We start from the raw sequence: 20,711 nt of genomic DNA on the forward strand, positions 1-20,711 counted from the left end.
ATCAACAGAGCAAAACAAAAGCTACATCTTTAGTTATACTAGGAGATGAGAAAGGGCACAAATTTAAATCGCTTTTCAAATGTGATTCTTAAATATGTGGTCAAACACTCCCCTCAAATAGCAAAGTTGGTACTAGAATGATAAGATACACCAAGTACACTGGGGAAAAAAAGGGATTGCTAAGGGCCCACCCCCGTGAGTGAAAAGGACTTGAAGCAAATTTGAAAACAATGAAACGGAATAAGGAAACAAGTGCCAACAGATGATAAAGGCAAAGCCAACTGGTCCTCATCAGCCACCAAAAGGTCGCAGGAAAAATGGGAGTGCTGAGAGGCCTCATCCCGAGAGGGAACTGCTGAGAGCAAGAGGCAGGTTAATCGAGGGCAGGGAGGCCGGGGGAAGCAGATAGGAGGAGTGAAACCAGGGAAAAAGAAGAAAGGGGGCAAGCACTCCAACAGGTCCACAAAATAACAGACTCTCAGAGCGGACACAGCACCTCGCAAAGGAAAGGCCGTGAGGGATTCAGGGAAACACAGGTACGGAGGAAGAGTCCTTCCTCAAGCAGGCTAGGCTTTGAGAGCCAAAGAAGTGAAGCCGAGGAGGGAGCCCCGACACAAAGAGGCTCAGAACGCTACCACACGACCGGAGGGGGGCATGCCCCCACTCAGGAGCCTCTTGCGACTCCTCTACCTAAAATCAATCTCATCCAAACACAAGTAACGGAAAAGGCATCCCATCTGCTTCAACACAAAGAAACCAGAAGGAAAAGGATGAAAATGAGCATGTAACTTTCCAATAGGTAATGAAAATTCACCAAGGAAATATTGTCACAAAGCAGATGAAAACAGCATGCTGAAAAAGCTAAAATAAACTAAAAACTTAAGCATATAATCATAGTATCAAAAGAACACAAAACGCGAACAGAGGACCAGATGGCCTAGACAACAGCAGGTGAGAGCAGACAGCAAGAGAAATGTGGAACAGGAACTGACAGAACTCAGGCAAGAAAGTGAAGAAAAACCCAAAATCATTTTTAAAAAGATTGAAATATGGGGGCGCCTGGGTGGCTCAGTCCATTGAGCGTCTGACTTCCTCTCAGGTCATGATCTCACAGTTTGTGAATTCGAGCCCCATGTCGGGCTCTGCGCTGACAGCTCAGAGCCTGGAGCCTGCTTCAGATTCTGTCTGTCTGTCTGTCTGTCTGTCTCTCTCTCTCTCTCTGCCCCTCCCCCACTCACACACTCTCCTTCAAAAATAAACATTAAGAAAATGTTTAATAAAAAATATAAAAAGATTGAATATTTACACAAGTAACAAAAAAGGGGTAACAGACATCATGTAAGAAACACACAACTCAATATGGCAGGCAAGGAGAGGGAGGTGGTTACCAACTAAAGATTGGTAAGACACAGCTGCCAGATGCCACGTGAGGACCTTGTTCTGCACAGACCAGCTGTGAAAGAACACTACAGAAAACGTCTTGGAAAACTAAACTAGGTTTCAGTAATATTACATTACTAGTATTAATTATTAATCAGTATTAACTTTGGCAGGTGGGCAGACATTATAGTTTTAGGGCTTTTTTTTAAGTCTTATCTATCAGAGATATGACTTGGTTTTGTTTTTTTTAATTTTTAATTTTGATTTTTTTTCTCTTTTGTTTCCTTCTCTTCACTCTTTTCCCTTCTTTTTCTTTCTACCCTCCTCTTGTTTTTTCTTCCCTTTGGAATCTAGCTCGTAGTTTCTGATTTGATTTTTGGTCAATTCTTATTCTGCTTGTTTGATCAGGCATTTAAATCTATTCTTTATATACCTTTTCTTTTTTAAATTTTTTTTAATGTTTTTATTTATTTTTGAAGGAGAGAGAGACAGAGCATGAGTGGGGGAGGAGCAGAGAGAGAAGGAGACACAGAGTTCAAAGCAGGCTCCAGGCTCTAAGCTGTCAGCACAGAGCCCGATCCCGTGAGATCGTGACCTGAACCAAAGCGGGACGCGCAACCGACTGAGACACCCAGGCGCCCCTTTTTATTTTATATTTTATATCTCCTTCCTATTTTCTTCTCTCTCTGGATTAAGCCTTATAGTTTCTTTGATTCTCTGCCTGGTGTTTTTTTTCCACCCCTTTCATTTCTTTGTACAGGCTAAGGTTCCCCCGCCTTCACTTTATTTTCCTTTTGTCCAGGGTTGCTTCAACGGACAAAGCCACGCACACCTGGTGGAAGGTCCGAACAATCCACCACTAAAGCAGCGGGACAGAACAGCCAAAGATGCAGCAACAGAGCGCAGGCAACACAGTCAAAAGACACCTTCTGAAGTGCCAGGCCCTGCACAGCGTATGACCCCTTTTAAAATACGGTAGTACTCACAGGTGCAGGACACTTAACAAGCGATTAGAACCCGTAAAAGACAGAAACCTAGCCAAATAGATGAAACGGAAAAATTCTCCTCAAAAGAAAATCCAGGAAGAAATGACAGCCAGAGAACCGCTCAAAACAACATATCTGAACAAGAATTTAGATTAATAGTCTTAAGACTAATAGCTGGGCTTGAAAAAAGCATGGAAGACAGCAGAGAATCTATTGCTGCAGAGAGCAAAGATCTAAGGTATTGTCACAATAAATGAAGAAATGCTATAAATCAGGTGCAAAATAAACTAGATGCAGTGACAGCAAGCATGGAAGAAGCAGAGGAGAGAATGTGTAAAATAGAAAATAAAATTATGAAAAATGATGAAGCTGGGAAAAAAGAGGGAAAAGAAATTACTAGATCACAAGAGGAGAATTAGAGACCTAAGTGACTCAAGGAAACGAAATAATATCTGTATCCTACGAGTTCCAGAAGAAGAAGAAGAGAGAGAAAAGGGCAGAAGGTTTATTTGAACCAATTATAGCTGAGAACTTCCCTAATCTGGGGAAGGAAACAGACATCCAACTCCAAGAGGCACAGAGAACTCCCCTCAAAATCAAAATCAGACCGACACCGTGACATATTATAATGAAACTGGCCAAATACAAAGATAAAGAGAGAATTCTGAAAGCAGCTCGGGACAAACGGGCCTTAACCTACAAGGGGAGACACATAAGCATAGTAGCAGACTTGTCCACTGAAACCTAGCAGGCCAGAAGGGAGTGGCAGGAAATAGTCAATGTGCTGAACAGGAAAAATATGCAGCCCAGAATCCTTTATTTGGCAAGGCTGTCACTGAGAATAAGAAAGGTAAAGGCTTTCCAAGACAAACAAAAACCAAAGGAATTCATGACCACTAAACCAGCCCTGCAGGAGATCCTAAGGGGGACTCTGTGAGTGGAAAGCAGCAAAGACTACAAAGGACCAGAGACATCACCACAAGCATGAAACCTACAGGTAACACAATGGCACTAAATCCATATCTTTCAATAACAACACTGAATGTGAACAGACTAAATGCCCCAAACAAAAGACACAGGGTATCAGAATGGATAAAAAAAAACAAGATCCATCTATATGCTGCCTACAAAAGATTCATTTTAGACCTGAGGACACCTGCAGACTGAAAGTGAGGAGACGGATGTCAAAAGAAAGCTGGAGCAGCCACACCTATGTCAGACAAACTGGATTTTATTTTTTTTTTTAATTTTTTAATGTTATTTATTCATTTTTGAGAGAGAGAGAGAGAGAGCACACAAGCAGGGGAGGGGCAGAGAGAGGGGGAGACACAGAATTTGAAGCCAGCTCCAGGCTCTGAGCTGTCAGCACAGAGCCCGACATGGGGCTTGAACTCACGAACCGCGAGATCATGACCTGAGCTGAAAGTCAGAGGCTTAACTGACTGAGCCACTCAGGCGCCCCTGATCAAACTAGATTTTAAAACAAAGACTGTAGCAAGAGATGAAGAAGGGCATTATGTCATAATTAAGGGGTTAATCCATTAAGAAGAGCCAATAATTGTAAATATTTATGCCCCCAATGTGAAGGCACCCAACTATATCAAGTAATCGCAAACGTAAACATATTGATGATAATACCATGGTTGTAGGTGACTTCAATACTCCCCTTAAAACAATGGACAGATCATCTAAGCAGAAAATAAATAAGGAGACAATGGCTCTGAATGACACACTGGACCAGACAGACTCAACAGATATATTCAGAACTTTTCATCGCAAAGCAGCAGAATACACATTCCTCTTGAGCGTACAGAGAACATTCCCCAAAAGTGATCACACACTAGGTCACAAACAGCCCTCAGCAAAAATAAAAGGACTGAGATCATACCATGCATACTTTGAGATCACAACACTACGAAAGTTGAAATCAACCACAAGAAAAAATTGGGAAAGGCCCCAAATACATGGAGGTTAAAGAGCATCCTACTAAAGAATGAATGAGTCAACCAGAAATTAAAGAAGAATTTTAAAAATACATGGAAGCAAATGAAAATGAAAACATGACAGTCCAAACCCTTTGGGATCCAGCAAAGGCAGTCCTAAGAGGAAAATACACTGTAATCCAGGCCTATCTCAAGAAGCAAGAAAGGTTCCAACTGCACAACCTAACCTTACACCTAAAGGAGCTAGAAATACAGCAGCAAAGAAAGCCCAAAGCCAGCAGAAGAAGAGAAATAATAAAGATTAGAGCAGAGATTAACCATATAGAATTTAAAAAAACAGCAGAACAGATTAGTGAACCTAAGAGCTGGTTTCTTGAAAGAATAAACAAAATTCGTAAACTCCTAGCCAGACTTCTCAAAAAGAAAAAGAGAGAGGACCCAAATAGATAAAATCATGAATGAAAAAGATCACAACCAACACCACAGAAATACAAACAGAATTTTGTATTTTATTTTTTTTCTTTTTTAAATTTTTTTTAACGTTTATTTATTTTTGAGACAGAGAGAGACAGAGCATGAACGGGGGAGGGACAGAGAGAGAGGGAGAACAGAATCTGAAACAGGCTCCAGGCTCTGAGCAGTCAGCACAGAGCCCGACGTGGGGCTCGAACTCACGGGGCCGCGAGATCGTGACCTGAGCCGAAGTCGGACGCTTAACCGACTGAGCCACCCAGGTGCCCCCAGAATTTTGTATTTTAGAGAATACTATGCAAATTATATGCCAACAAACTGGACAATCTGGAAGAAGTGGACAAATTCCTAGATACCCACGCACTACCAAAACTCAAAAGGAAAGACATAGAAAATTTGAACAGACCCATAACCAGTGAAGAAATTCAATCAGTTATCAAAAATCTCTCAACAAATAAAAGTCCTGGGCCAGATGGCTTCCCAGGGAAATTCTACCAGACATTTAAAGCAGAGTTAATACCTACTCTTCTCAAGCTGTTCCAAAAAATAGAAATGGAAGGAAAGCTTCCAGACTCATTCTATGAAGCCAGCATTACCTTGATTCCAAAACCAGACAAAGACCCCACTAAAAAGGAAAATTACAGACCCTGATGAACATGGATGCAAATATTCTCAACAAGATACTAGCAAATTAAATTCAACAGTACATTAAAAGAGTTATTCACCATGATCAAGTGGAATTCATTCCCAGGCTGCCAGGGCTGGTTCAATATTCGCAAATCAACCAACATGGTTCCATATTCACAAATCCCAAAATTTGTATGGAATCACAAAAGACCCCAAATAGCCCAAGTAATGTTGAAAAAGAAAACCAAAGCTGAAGGCGTTACAATCCTAGACTTCAGCCTGTATTACAAAGCTGCAATCATCAAGACAGTCTGGCACAAAAACAGACACACAGACCAATGGAATAGAATAGAGAACCCAGAAACGGACCCACAAACATATGGCCAACTAATCTTTGACAAAGCAGGAAAGAGCATCCAATGGAAAAAAAAAAAAATAGTCTCTTTAGCACATGGTGCTGGCAGAACTGGAAAGCAACATGCAGAAGAATGAAACTGGACCACTTACACTATACACAAAAATAAACTCAAAATGGATAAAAGACCTAAATGTGAGATAGAAGACCATCAAAATCCTACAGGAGAAAACAGGCAGCAACTTCTTTGACCTCAGCCACAGCAATTTCTTATTTGACATGTTTCTGGAAGCTGAGAAATAAAAGCAAAATTGAACTACTGGGACCTCCTCAAGATAAAAAGCTTATGCACAGCAAAGGAAACAATCGATGAAACTAAAATGCAACCAATGGAATGGGAGAAGATATTTGCAAATGACATATGTAATAAATGGTATCAAAAAATCTATAAAAAACTTACCAAACTCAACACCTGAAAAACAAATAATCCAACGAAGAAATGTGCAAAAGACATGAATAGATACTTTTCCAAAGAAGACATCCAGATGACAGACAGACACATGAAAACATGCTTAACATCGCTATCATCAGGGAAATATAAATTAAAATCACACAGAGATACCACCTCACACCAGCCAGAGTGGCTAAAATTAACAACTCAGGAAACAACAGATGTTGGCGAGGATGTGGAGAAAGGGGAACCCTCTAAGCTCTGTTGGTGGGAATGCAAACTGGTGCAGCCACTCTGAAAAAGTGTTGAGATTCCTCAAAAAATTAAAAATAGAATTACCCTATGAACCAGCAATGGCACTACTGGGAATTTATCCAAAGGATACAGGAGTGCTGATTTGTAGGGGCATATATACCCCAATGTTTACAGCAGCGCTTTCTACAAGAGCCAAATATGGAAAGAGTCCATATGTCCATCATAATTGTTAGAAGTCATACACACACACACACACACACACACACACACACACACAAATGGAATACCACTCAGCGATGAAAAAAGGTGAAATCTTGCCATTTGCAACAATGTGGATAAAACTGGAGGGTATTATGCTAAATGAAGTAAGTCAGTCAAAGAAAGATCTATGATTTCACTCATAGGTGGAATTTGAGAAACTTAACAAAAGGCCATAGGGGAAGGGAAGGAAAGGTAAGTTACAGACAGCGAGGCAAACCAGAAGAAACTCTTAAATACACAAAACAAACTGAGGGTTGATGGGGGTGAGGAAAATGGGTGATGGGCATTGAGGAGGGCACTTGTTGGGATGAGCACTGGGTGTCTATGTAACTGATGAATCAAGGAATCTACTTCTGAAGACATGACTAGTCTGTATGTTAGCTAACTTGACAATAAAATTTAAAATGATAATATATAAACAGAAGAGAAATAAAAAACAACCATGAATAACAGAAGACTCATGCTTAGGTTCAACAATTGTTACCAATTTGCCATATTTGCTTTACCATTTTCACATGGGAGGGGGCTTTTTTGCAGAATCATTTGGAACTGAAGTTCGGACACCATGAGCCTCCATCCCCAAGTACTTCAGCACATATCTCCTGGTAAGAAGAGTCTCCTTAAAACCTACAAACTGCTGTCACAACTAAGAAAAAACAATACTTTCGCAAAACCAGTTTCACCATCTCACTTGGTCCCTCATTAATGAATTAAATAAATCGGACACACATCCATTCTATTGAGACACATTTTTGTATCCATATATCTGTACGCCTTTTTCAAAGCCACACTTCGTCAGTGTTAGGGATTCCACCAAGATGATCAAGTATACAGGCTTCTGTAGCCAAATAAAGGGCACTATCCTGGTAGGGCATCTCATGAGCCCTACACGCCCAGCCACAATTTGTCTTGGCCCCAGATGTAAATTCCAAGCAACAGTCTTAACTTTGCTGTTATTTTATCTGCTGTGTTGTATTTCCCTGACATTTCCAATGTTTTTTTTTTTCCACTGCTCACAGCAACGACTGAAAAGCTGGTTTCTCGGTAGGACCATGTAATGATCTTTATCAGGTTCATGGGGTACTTTGAGCCACAGACTACAGAGATTAGGGTTTCTTGGTCATCTTTTTTTTTTTGTCTATTTGTTCTGTTTGCCTATTTCTGAGTTCAAATCAAGCAACAACGACAACAAAATCTCAGGCCTAGAAAGAGGCATGGCCCTTTTGTGCTAACTTCTGACCTATGACTAACGCTATAAAACTGAAGCTACAAACGCTTACGCGTCTGTAACTGGAAAAAGTCTTTATCTCTCACTGCTCAAGGTTGAAACAGTTTCCTTTTTCCACACGGGACTTTAAATATCAAAATTTCAAAAAGAACTCTTACGTGACTGGTTTAATAGACAGAGACACTAAGTAAGAGCTTACTTGAAACTAATAGTCCTAGAATTCTAGAAAATAAAGAAACTAAATTTCTAATACTTTAAATTTGCTAGACTGAAAAAAATCCTTCCCATGGAAACCCCTTTTTCAGAAGCATTTTTATGTAAGAATCTAAGCTACCGTAATCAAAGTGAACTCTGGACAAATGAGATATGTTGGAATATCTGTGTTTTATTAAAAAAAAAAAAATATGCTTTTCAAAAAATAAATACAAAGTATGCCTTTCTTTGATCTCGTCCGTTGTGAAGTGTAAGCACACATTTTCTTTTTTACAAGACTTGGGGTTCTTCTCTCATAAAAAGACAAATTAATCTGGACTTCCCAAATAATACTTGCAGAGTATCTTCTAATATCCAGGCCATATTTACAATCCCCTAACAGTCCTCTCCCTACCCTCTGCTTACCAATACTCAAAATACAAACGACTCCTGTGAACAGCCCTTGCCCCTCTCATGACATTGACCCGGGTTCACAGCAGGCTTCTGCCAACCTCGATGCTGAGAGGACGGACAACCGCACCGACGGACAAAACACCAACCTCTGCCGTTTACAGGATCTGTTCACAGATACAGCTGACCCTGTGCAATGCAGGGCTTAGTGGCCCCACACCCTCCCCCACAATGGAAAATCTGCGACAACTCTGGGCTCCCCCAGAGCTTAATTACTATCAGCCTACTGGTGACCAGAAGTCTTACCTGTAAAATAAACAAATAACATATATTTTGTACGTTACATGCTTTTTATGCTGTATTCTTATAATAAAGTCAGCTACAGAAAAGAAAATGCTAAAATCACGGAGAAGAGATGACAGATTTACAGTTCTATAAAAAATCTGTGTATAAGTGGATCCACACAGTTTAAACCAGGGCTGTTCAAGGGTCAGCTGTATTACACTGTCGTCCCCTAGCGGTGGAACTGCATATGCCAATTCAGACAAAGGGTGTGCCACGAGTTAAGCAGCTTGGTAATTAATTTAGACTATTCTATATTAAAACAGGGAGGAGCACCTGGGTGGCTCAGTCGGTTAAGCGTCTGACTCTTGATTTCAGGTCAGGTCATAATGTCACAGTTCGTGGGATCGAGGCCCGCGTCGGGCTCTGTGCTGACAGTACGTATCCTGCTTGGGAATCTCTTCCTCCCCCTCTCTCTGTCCCTCCCCCGCTCGCATGTGTGCTCACACGCTCTCTCTCAAAATAGATAAATATTTAAAAAATGGATAAATAAGAGAACTGAATGAAAATCTTACATAATTTTTTCGATACAACATAAGACTTCAAAAAGCACCCAGCACGTAAAACTTAAGGATAAAAACAATCACTTTTCTCTGCTGATAGGGGCAATGAGTAGAAAAGGTTTTTATGAACAAACCTGGGAATCTCACGAAGGAAAAAAAGAGAGAGCCAAGTTACTCAAGTATTTATTTCCAAGAAACTCACCTGTAACCTTGCAATCTCTTCTCCAAATTTCTTCTGCTGTTTTGCCAGGATAGACTGGTGGTACTCAGCATTGGCCTGCATGATACAGTGCTTTGCAGCCAAGACAGGGAACACCTCCTGGAAATAAAAATACTGACCAGGGGAGAGTCCAACCACACAAACCACCACAGACAACACGGGATGCAGGAAGAAAAAGGAAAAGGAGACAGAAATTAGAAATCACCCCATTAATGGTTTAGAGACAGGTTAGTCATTAGGTGTAAACAGAGAAGACAACATGATTTTGCAGGAACTGAAGTCAACGAATTCAATTTTTTTCTTCCAATTAAAATTAAGGGGTTTTGTTTTTGGGGTTTTTTTTGCACTGTTAAGTGAAGCCAATTTAAGTTTTTATAAGGTCTTCAATCAAGCCATGAAGTCAACATTTTGTTTACAAAGAAGAAAGGAAAGCATGCATTAGGAAGAGAAGGAGAACAGACATTCACAGAGGAATACCAAGCACGAGGCTTTAGAAGCTTTCTTAGGAGTCCTTACCCAGCCCTTAGAGTTAACTAAACCACCATTACTCACATATACTAATGAAAATGCTCTATAGCTGACTGTTTCATCGTGTTTTTAAAAGACAAAAGACAGTAAATTAAGTTCCCACTTAAATTCATATCTAAGAGACTTTTTAATAAAGATGATTTCTAGCCATAGAGAGACTATTTAGTATAAACACTAACATTTCAGATTACACACTCAGAAACACATAGCAAACAAACACACTAAGTTAATATCTAATACGATAAAGTGTTATTCTGCCCTAATTTGTTTTGAAGAAGATTCCAGTCAAAATTCATTTTAAAAGATCCAAACATATGAACCAAGAAGCACTTATATCGGAAGATGCTCTTCCAAAACGGCAAATCGCAGCCTGCAACCTCACTGTCTTTAGGAGTACGTGCCACAGGAAATCCAAGACTTAAACTAGGCAATCGCTGTCCAGACAAAAATAGGAAAGAATCAAACACTGGATTACCGCCTGGTACGCTTTCCTGGCTCCCAGGGAGTCACTTCCTAGCTTCCTGGATCACTACTTGCAGATATTCCAGTTTTACGACTAGAATATGAAGACACCTTATGAGCTTTATTAGTCAAACGGCAAAAAGACATCTAAATCTCAGACTGTACTCAGGCCAGTTCTCAAGGTAAGGCTGGAGCAGCTTGGTGTTTTAACCGGAGATTCTCCAGGAATACCAGGAATGCTGCAGAGGGAGTTTCCAAGTCTTTGAAGGTGCCATTCTTCTCTCGGTGACACGACTGAACTAATGGCCCAACAGGATGTTACGGGACACTGTGCAGCCGAACGTGAAGTCTCTCGGATGAAAACAAGGTGAGAGAAGATCCCAAGGCTCTTTTCAGGAGTAACAGTATTAACATCCAAGAGTCCTGGGCAACTTTCTAGTAACCTCTTGGTGTATTTTAAATCTCCAGCAATTCCCTCACATCAATCCCTAATTCTCTGACTAAACTAGAGTGTGCCGTTGATGTATTTATGCTTTTTTACTTCACCACGAAAACTGTCTGCAATTTCATAATTTACAAGGCTTCCTGAATGACTTATAGATCAATAAATTCAGGGCGCCCGGCTGGCTCAGTCAGAAGAGCACGCGACTCTTCATCTCAGGGTCGTGAGTTCCAGCCCCATGGTGGGTGTAGAGATGACTTAAATAAACTTTAAAACAATAAAATAAATCAATAAATTCTCCTAGAAAAGATCATGTAACAAAAACCATATGCTATTATCATACAGACAAAACGAATTACCTGAACATTTCTGAAAGAGTAGTTGAAACGCCACTACATTTCCCTCAATCTGTAAGTTTCCTTTTAAATCATTCTGAGTTTACGCGTCAGTCTAATCATATGCTTTGCGTTTGACCGTCACTGACTAGTCTTTTCAAATGCCACTTCAGAAAAGCTTACAGTAAAACAATTAATATTTTCTCTGATGTGCGGCAGCAGGTAGGCGGTTGTTTTCCTTAGCTGTACAGCAGCAGCCCAATTTTCTATCTCTGTTGGCAAAACTTAATTCTAAGCAAAGTCCTGGACGAACCTGCTTTCTTTTCCTTTTGTCTTTATGTCTGTTTTGTGCTTTAAGACTCATCTTTAAGAAAACAGGACAATAATTAAAAGTGCAAATACTCAACATGCACGCGTATCCATGCTTGTAGCAGATGAATCAGAATCACACAATGCCTTGATGTGACAAAGTTACTGGAGGCAGAGGCTCAAAAATTTCCAGAAAGAAGTTCGGAAAAACAAGTTCAGTAAAGAGTAGAGACAGAGGCACCCCTTAAATACAAAAGAATTTTTCATGCTTCTTAAATAAAAAATTATTTCTACCAACATATTCTTCAAATGCCTCTCCTAAAACTTCAAGTTTCTTTTTTATAAAACATAATTTCAACGTTTTTCTTCTATACAAAAACCTCTAAGTATTTCCACATGCAAAATAACCAAGTATTTGCAAAAACAATAACTGACCTTGGGAAGAGTATCTTTGTACTGACACTGTTTAAAAGCATCACCAAAGTAATCTGCGGCCTGATTAGCCAATTTGGCTATGATGGCATCTTTCATTTTATCTGGAATAAAATAGGACATTGGCCATTGTAATTAAAAAATATATATAAAATAATCCGACACATCATAACTTAGTATGAACTCTGAGATCACAAGTTTGTACACTTGTCTTCCTATTTTAAAAGCTGATCGCTTCTCTTCACATGCAACAAAATAGGGAAAAAACCGGAATTACCTCTTGTGGCTTTTAAAAAAAAGACTTCTTGGGCCTGTGCCAGCATAATAAGACTGAGGGTCCCAACAGTATCTGGAGACAGGTCCACCGTAGGCTCTCGACTTAAGGCAGATAAAACTGTCTCTTTAATATGTAAAAAGGCACCACTAGCAAACTAGAGGGGGAGAAAAAGAACTTCTTTAAAATCTATGTAAACTCAGCAAGACTTAACTTTCTACTGTTACACACAAATCATTTCAAATGTTAATTCAGTTGAACAGTTACTATATTTAAATTTTTATATTGTTACAGATCTAAAACATATGACCTACAAACAATAAGGTTATTTTTCCAAAATACTATACAGGAACAGATTTAACTAAGATTAAGAGTAAACCGCAGCAAAACATACAGCAACTTCATGGGACAAATTAAACTTATTTTTAGATATATTTCCCCAAGGCTAATATGAGAATAGAGGTCGGGATGAAATATTATTAAGGAGCTTTTAGTACCGAAATGATCTTGCTTTGGTCCCAAACAATTCCATCTGTCCCACAATTAAACACGCTGTACTTAGGGGAAACCTCAAATAGCACAGGTGATCTGAGGAACAGCATTTACTATCCATTGATAATGATTTCTATTTGGCTTTCAAAGGTCCCTGGTGAAGTGATCCCCATCAGATTTTTTTATTCCGAAATGTATTTTGCTGAGGTTCACCCAAAATAACTGCTTTTATGGAACACATGATCCTGGGAAAAAGAAAGAAATCCGTCTGGGATTAGAAGATGTGGGTTATACGGAGGAGCTGCGTCGAGATTACTGAAGATGGTGTATTAGAGTGAACGCCGTGTTTTCTGCAGTCACGAGGTAGCATGAAACTGGAGTATCTGCACGGAGCGACGAGCCGACCTTGCTTAAATGCACCGAGAGAATCACAGACCGGAACGGCAAGGGACCCAGCCTCTGTCCCAAACGTGGAACGAGAGGCCGGCAAAGGTCATTGAAGAACACGGCCAAGGGTACACAGCTTCCTGGTGGCAAACGGCCTAGACAAGCCTATCTAAGTCTTCCGCTATCACCACCCCCTTTCCACCACACTAGGCGGCCTGCTGCGAACCGCAAGGGCGACTCACAGAATGGAATTTATCATCACATGCCAATTAGCTGAGTTACAGTTAACAGAAAAGTTGACTTCATTTTCACATTTTAAAATATTGGCCCTTTAGAGGCTCAAAAAGAAAAGTATGTCTGTCATCCATGCCCATTGAAAACTGCACGGCAAGCCACAATTTGGAGCGTTGTTTGCTTAAAATGCATCTTCCTCTCACTTTCTTAGAAGAGCATTCTTAATCTCACTTGTAAACTGAAACGACAGGAAAAATCAGACTCCACCTCTGGGACAAGCAAATTCCACAGCCATGGAAGACAGGAAGCACCTCTGGAATTCCATAAAATTTGGAATCAGAACCTGAAACCTCAACGGACCACTTTATTAACACGCTGGCCTTTGAGTCCCTTGTGTGTCAAATGGGGAGGCATTACACATACAACACGCATCACGAGGTTCATCTGAGAGTCAAATACTGTATGTGAGCACATCTGTAAATTGTAACACAATCTAAAGCATGAACTAGATCATTCGACAGCAATCATTTATTCTTTACGTTAAAAGAAAAAGAAAAGCTGAGTAAATAATACACTGCCACCAAATAAGACGCCGTATTAGTGACAGTACCCAAAATCCAAATTTAGCTAGCTTGAGAACATGACATATCTGACCACATGTAAATATGCCCTCTCCACAAGCCAGAGTTAGAAGTTTCTTACTAAGAGGCCTTAACTTTGGTGACAATGGTAAAATATTAGCTGTGTCTCTTAAGAAAAAATATATTTAAATAACGTACATCTGACCCTTGAACAACGGAGGTTTGAACTGCGCAGATCCACTTATACATGGATTTTTTTTTCAATAAATACAGCACAGTACTGTAAAAGTATTTTCTCTTACATATTTACTGTAAGAATACAATATAAAATACATAAAACGTACACAATACAGGTTTTTTTAATTTTTTAAGTGTATTTATTCTGAGAGAGAGAGAGAAAGTGTGAGCAGGGGAGGGGCAGAGAGAGAGAGAGAGAGAGAGAGAGAGAGAGAGAGAGAATCCCAAGCAGGCTCCATGCTGTCAGCACAGAGCCCAACACGGGGCCTGATCTCACGAACCTTGAGATCATGACCTGAGCCAAAATCACGAGTTAGATGCTTAACCGACTAAGCCACCCAGGCGTCCACAGACAATACATGTTATTAAACTGTTTATGTCATCAGTAAGGCATCCAGTCAACAGTGGGCTATTAGTAGTTGCGTTCCAGGGGAGTCAAATGTTACAGTGTATTTTTGACTATGCAAGGGGTCACCACCCCTAACCCCCACGCTGTTCAAGGGTCAACTGTACAAAATTTTTTAATGAGATCAATTATTTAAAAGGGACTTAACCAAGAACTTCATCTCAAACATTCAATCATTTATTCTCCCAACATTTACTGAGCCTTTATTATGTGCCAGGCACTGTCCTAGGTGCTAGGTATACAACAGTGAGGAAAAACAGAGCTGGTCTATAGGTAAATAGTTTAGGGATTTCAAAAGTGTGAATCAATTCATTAAAAAGTGCATTACTTTTCAAGAACGTATCTGTGTATAAAGAGACATCTATAAGCCTAAGTACAAGTTATTTGCAATTTAATCCAAGTTAGTGTTGATTATGTGGTTACCGTTCTGCATACCTGGTAGTGCTTAGCAGCGACTTTCAATCCTTCATCATTATCCAGGTTCTGTTCTGCTGCAATCTGGCTAGCTAATGCTGCACAATTGAATAACACACAGCTCTTTTCATATCCTAAGCTTGCAAGAGCTGTAAAAAATTAAGAAGGAAAAATTTATCAGATTATTTTCTCTAAAGGAAATAAATGTTTCAAAGATAGATACTATGAAATCTCTCCCACCGGCTCTCACAAAAACAAGTTTCCAGACCTGTTTTCTCACCCATAATAGTACCCATATTTCCAATGCTGCCCGGCCAGGCAGCAATTTATTTATTTCCACAACGATAATCCCGTCATCGAAAATTCAAAAGATCAAGGAGTTATTCTTTCCTCTCCTTTCCGTCCACAATGCTACTAGGTTCCAAATGAAAAGTGATTCTCATGTCAATTCTCACTGAAAGTCAAATAAATTGTTTTCCCATCACCTCTCAAAATTTTACAGAAGATTGGTGTGTGTGTGTGTGTGTGTGTGTGTGTGTGTGTACACACATATATCTTCTCACCACATTCAAGCCAGTAAGTCAGTTCTTCCCTGTGACAACCCTAACCCAAGGCAGGCACCTCCAGGTCTGACACCCTTATCCCGAGACATCCGTCAGAAGGCTACATTGTGCAAGTAGTTAAAATACAGCTCTGATCAGGAAACCACACAGCTCACATCCACTGGGACAGCTACCATCAGGAACACAAACGACAAAAAATAACAACTGTTGGCAAGCATGTGGAGAAACCGGAACCACTGTGAGCTGTTGCTGGGAAGGTGAAACGCTGCAGTCCTGTGGAAAGCAGTATGGCCGTTCCTCAAACACTCGGAAATAAAACTCCCACTGGATCCAACAATTCCACTTCTGGGTATATTCCAAAAAGAACTGAGAGCAGTCACAGAAAGGTATGTTCACACCCACGTTCGTAGCCAAAAGCTGGGAGAAACCCAAGTGTCCGCTGATGGGGAAACACGTAACGGAGTATCATTCGGCCTCAAAAAGGACGGCTTCCTGTCACATGCTACGCCACGGACGAACCCGAAGGGCACTGTGCTAAGTGAAATCAATACGCAGATCTCAAAAGGCAAATCGAGGCACGCCTCATTTTACTGTGCTTCACTCTACTGAACTTTGCAGACAACTGCATTCGTTTATGAGAGGCAGTGGCAACCGCACCAAGCAAATCGGCCAGCACCACTTTGTCCAACAGCATGTGTTCGCTTGGCGTCTCTGTGCGACATTCTGGTAACGCTCACAGGACTTAAACCTTCTGCATCATCATTATTACATATGTTATGGTGATCTGTGATCACTGATCACAAGTCCCTGAAAGCTCAGATGACAGCATCTTTTAGCAACAAAATTTTAAATTAAGTTATATACATTGTTTCTCACACATAATGCTATTGCACACTTTGAACAGACTACAATATACCATAAACATCACTTTCATATGCACCGAGAAACAGGACAAAGCTTTACACTTGAACAAAAATATACCTGCACTCTCGTTCTTAGTATCCTAAAATTACACAATATTCTAATGAGTGGGTAGCCCATGCTTTATTTAGCCAAGACATTACTGAAGGACATTTTTTTTATTTTATTTTTTATTTTTTAAAATTTACATCCAAATTAGTTAGCATACAGTGCGACAATGATTTCAGGAGTAGATTCCTTAGTGCCCCTGACCCATTTAGCCCATCCCCCCTCCCAGCACCCCTCCAGTAACCCTCTGTTTGTTCTCATATTTAAGAGTCTCTTCTGTTTTGTCCCCCTCCCTGTTTTTATGTTATTTTTGTTTCCCTTCCCTTATGTTCATCTGTTTTGCCTCTTCAAGTCCTCATATGAGTGAAGTCATGCGATTTTTGTCTTTCTCTAATTTCACTGAGCATACTACCCTCCAGTTCCATCCACGTAGCTGCAAATGGCAAGATTTCATTCTTTTTGATTGCCGAGTAATATTCCACTGTATACAGACCACATCTTCTTTATCCATTCATCCATCGATGGACATTTGGGCTCTTTCCATACTTTGGCTATTGTTGATAGTGCTATCAACATTGGGGTGCACGTACCCCTCTGAAACAGCACAGCTGTATCCCGTGGATAAATGCCTAGTAGTGCAACTGCTGGGTCGTAGGTAGTTCTATTTTTAGTTTTTTGAGGAGCTCCATACCGTTTTCCAGAGTGGCTGCACCAGCTTGCATTCCCAACTGAAGGACATTTAATTCCCAATATCTGCTACCGGAGTGCCTTGATGAACTATGTCCTGCTCTATTTATGTTAAGTCCTTTGCTTCCCACGTCTGCCAGGAAGAACCTATCTCACTTAAGTATCTTCTAGTTCTGGCACCTGCTCCTTGCTCTCAGCCCAGCAACGTGGCATTGCAAATGCCAAAGAAAAAGAAAAATCCTTTTCTTGACCTGGTCTCCCTCTCAGCATAATGCCTTGTCCTTAAACCCTTACTGAAAATCTTTTAAGATGAGCAATCCGCATTTGCGGTTCCCATCTCCTCACCTCTGGTCCACCCCTCAACCTGATGTAGGGGCATGCCCCTAGTGAAACTTCTTTCATTACCAAATCCACTGACTTCTCCAACTTTATGTGACTTGACCTCTGCCACAACGATTCTGTCAGTGAGGTTCCAACCTGGATAGATACTAAAATCACCTGGAGGTATTTTCAAGGGTACCAATTCCAGTGGTCCACCCCGGAAATTCTTCCTATCACATCTGGCATTCTGTATCTTTACATGTGTACCTTTCACATTTTCCTCAGGTAATTCTAACATGCGGCCAGGTTCAGGAACCACCGGACTATGTGACCTTGGCAACCCTTCTGGCACTCAATGCCGTGCCTCTATTCTTCTCTGGTTCCTCTGAGATCTGAAAGCTTTTTCTCATCCTCATTCCCAGGAACCTGTTCCTGTTTCCTTTGAACGTTATTATCACCTAGCTCTGGGCTTCACACTTTTCCCGATCTACGGACTACCAGAGGAGATAGATTTATTATTATCATTTAATGATAACTGTTCCCAAATCTACATCTCTACCACTCTGGACTTTTAAATCTCGTTTCCAAATGCCAAAAAAAAAAAAAAAAAGAAAAAAATTCTACCCACACACAGCATACAAAAGTCAAACTCAAATTGCCTTCTGGAAGGAATATCCAACAAGTCAAACTGAGTTATAAATCTTAGAGTCAACCCTCAACTACTCCTCTTCCTTCTGAGAGACATTCGGCAGATCCAGTCAGTTTCAACTCTGAAACGTCGCTCAAATCCCCTCCTTCTCCTCTGACCCACACCTACCACCCTCTCTCATCTCATCTGTCACCAGTCTCCTCACTGGTCTGTTCGTCTCTAGGACCTGGAGTCAGGCTTTCTGGAATCACATCCCACTTCACCAAATCCTTCCCTTATGACTTAGAAAGTCCCTTCATCTTTCTAAACAAGTGTGTTCAACTGGTAATAACAGTGCCTTTCTTCATTGGGCTTTTGGGGAATTCAGGAAGATAATATATGTGAAGCCCTTTCCACAGTGCCTAGGTGGAGTAAGTACTCAATAAATTCTAGCTATTAACACGTAAGAGAGAAGAGTACACATGCATAGTATATTCGCACCTCTTCACAATCTGCTTTCCAATGTCTTCACCCTCCATAATCCTCAATTCAACCTATGGTTTCAAGCCTTAACGATAATTTTATTAGTATGCATCATACATAATTTGTACCATATACTATATGTTATATTACGTATTCTCTATAATGCATACGTACCATAAAACATGTGTTACGTGTACTTATTTACAATAAAATACATTCCTATCACTTACTGCAGCTAATATTCACTGCACACTCTCCTAAGGACTCTGCACGTATCCACCCATTTAATCCACACAAGAGCCCAAATGAGATAAACAGTATTTCACAGTACTATGTATTCCCCGTTTCAAAAACAAGAAAATTAATGCACACGGTGGTTAACCTGCCAACCCGCCTTCGTTCTTCTGACCTTTGGTTATAATGGTCTACCCGTAACATTACTTTTTAGCTGGGAAAACCAAATTCATCCTTCAGAGCTTAACCTGAACACAGCTTACTTTCAACAAGCAGAATTCCTGTCTTCCTCATTTACGGGCTCACTACTTTGTGCATATCCTCATAGACTATCCGTTATATTTTGGAATGATCAGTTGTTTTCCTAAACAGACTGAATACAACTGTCTCATTTGTTCTTATAACTAGGACAGTGCCTGGCAAGGCATAGGCTCTCTACAAGTATTTGGAAATTACATTAAAAGTTGAAATTTAAAAAAAAAATGTAAACATTTTTATTATTTACAAAAAGCTGTCAGGAGAGCAATTTTTAAAGCCTAAAATAATACAACGTGTTTAGCCCAAGTGTCTTATCATTTTTTAAAAAGTCATTACATACCCAATTTTACAGATCCTCCAAAAAGTGAACCTTTATCAAAAGCATCCTTCCAGGTAAATGTCAAGCAGATCTTGATAGAAAAAGAGCAAAGAGAAAATTATCTCACCTTCTTGCTTCTCATTAAATATTAGGTCTATCTTGAAGAAAAATCCACAATGAGGAAAAGGACTAAAGCTTGTCAAAACATTATCTTCTGTAGACAACTAACTCCTTTCCCTTTTCCTGGACCACAGAGTTTTCTTTTTTAAAAGTAAAATACTAGCACTATGATATTTCCAGTGGTCATTCTGCCTCAGTAATTGTGCATATATTGTCCTCTCCAGAAAACACTACCTTACTCATCTTTACAACACACAACGGCATGAACAGAACAGGCACTTAATAAATGATTGTCAAATAAGCCAAGAGAAGCAAAGGTTTCCTTGAATATAAAATTAAAAAGTACTCCCTGATGACAAAAGGAGAAGGGTTACCTTTGGGGGAATGAGATAATATGTTATTTCTTGATTTGGGTTGTACTTATACATGTGTATTCGCTTTATAAAGATTCAAGCTATACACATGATATTCACTTTTGTACGTATGCTATACATAAATTAAAAGTTTACTTAATAAAAAAAAGCGATTTCACTCTGATTCTAATGTATTCCACATATAAAGGTTAAAAACAACTTACCTCTTTTAAATTATGTATTGCAATCCCAAGCAAAAATTTTGTTAACTCTGGATTAGAGAAATTTTCAATACACACAAAACTAGAGAGAATAACAGAATGAACACCATACAGCCATCACAGTTTTAGCCTTTTGAATGTCTTGATTCACCTACTCCCACTTTCCATGTCCCCTCCCAACCCTACACACATACTTTTTCCTCCTTGAGTATTTTAAAGCAAATTTCAACATATTACATCACCTGTAAAAATTTTACTACAAGAATGTTTAAAGCATTTTCCATAAACTACGTATTTTGAAACTTAAAATGTCACACAAATTGAAAACTTTTAACAAGTCTCTCAAACAAAACTGTGAGAAATCATCAGCATTTTTAGTATCTAGCCTTTAAACGAA

General features: G+C 39.8%; 1 protein-coding gene across 3 annotated transcripts in view; it reads right to left on the reverse strand.

Annotated features, from left to right (window-relative positions):
• The window catches only part of LOC122198746 (programmed cell death 6 interacting protein), a 74,466-nt gene that overhangs the window by 36,892 nt on the left and 16,863 nt on the right, over positions 1–20,711 (reverse strand). The window contains exons 3-8 of one of the 3 annotated variants that reach the window (XM_042903496.1): positions 20,318–20,396; positions 19,642–19,711; positions 15,180–15,307; positions 12,411–12,564; positions 12,137–12,237; positions 9,608–9,739 (exon numbers count right to left, since the gene is read on the reverse strand). In XM_042903496.1, the coding sequence (XP_042759430.1) occupies positions 9,608–9,739; positions 12,137–12,237; positions 12,411–12,564; positions 15,180–15,307; positions 19,642–19,711; positions 20,318–20,396 (664 nt within the window). The remainder of the gene's footprint in view (positions 1–9,607; positions 9,740–12,136; positions 12,238–12,410; positions 12,565–15,179; positions 15,308–19,641; positions 19,712–20,317; positions 20,397–20,711) is intronic. The other 2 variants (XM_042903494.1, XM_042903495.1) reach the window with 2 other exon arrangements.

Source organism: Panthera leo, chromosome C2 (assembly GCF_018350215.1).
Source record: "Panthera leo isolate Ple1 chromosome C2, P.leo_Ple1_pat1.1, whole genome shotgun sequence".
NCBI lineage: Eukaryota > Metazoa > Chordata > Mammalia > Carnivora > Felidae > Panthera > Panthera leo.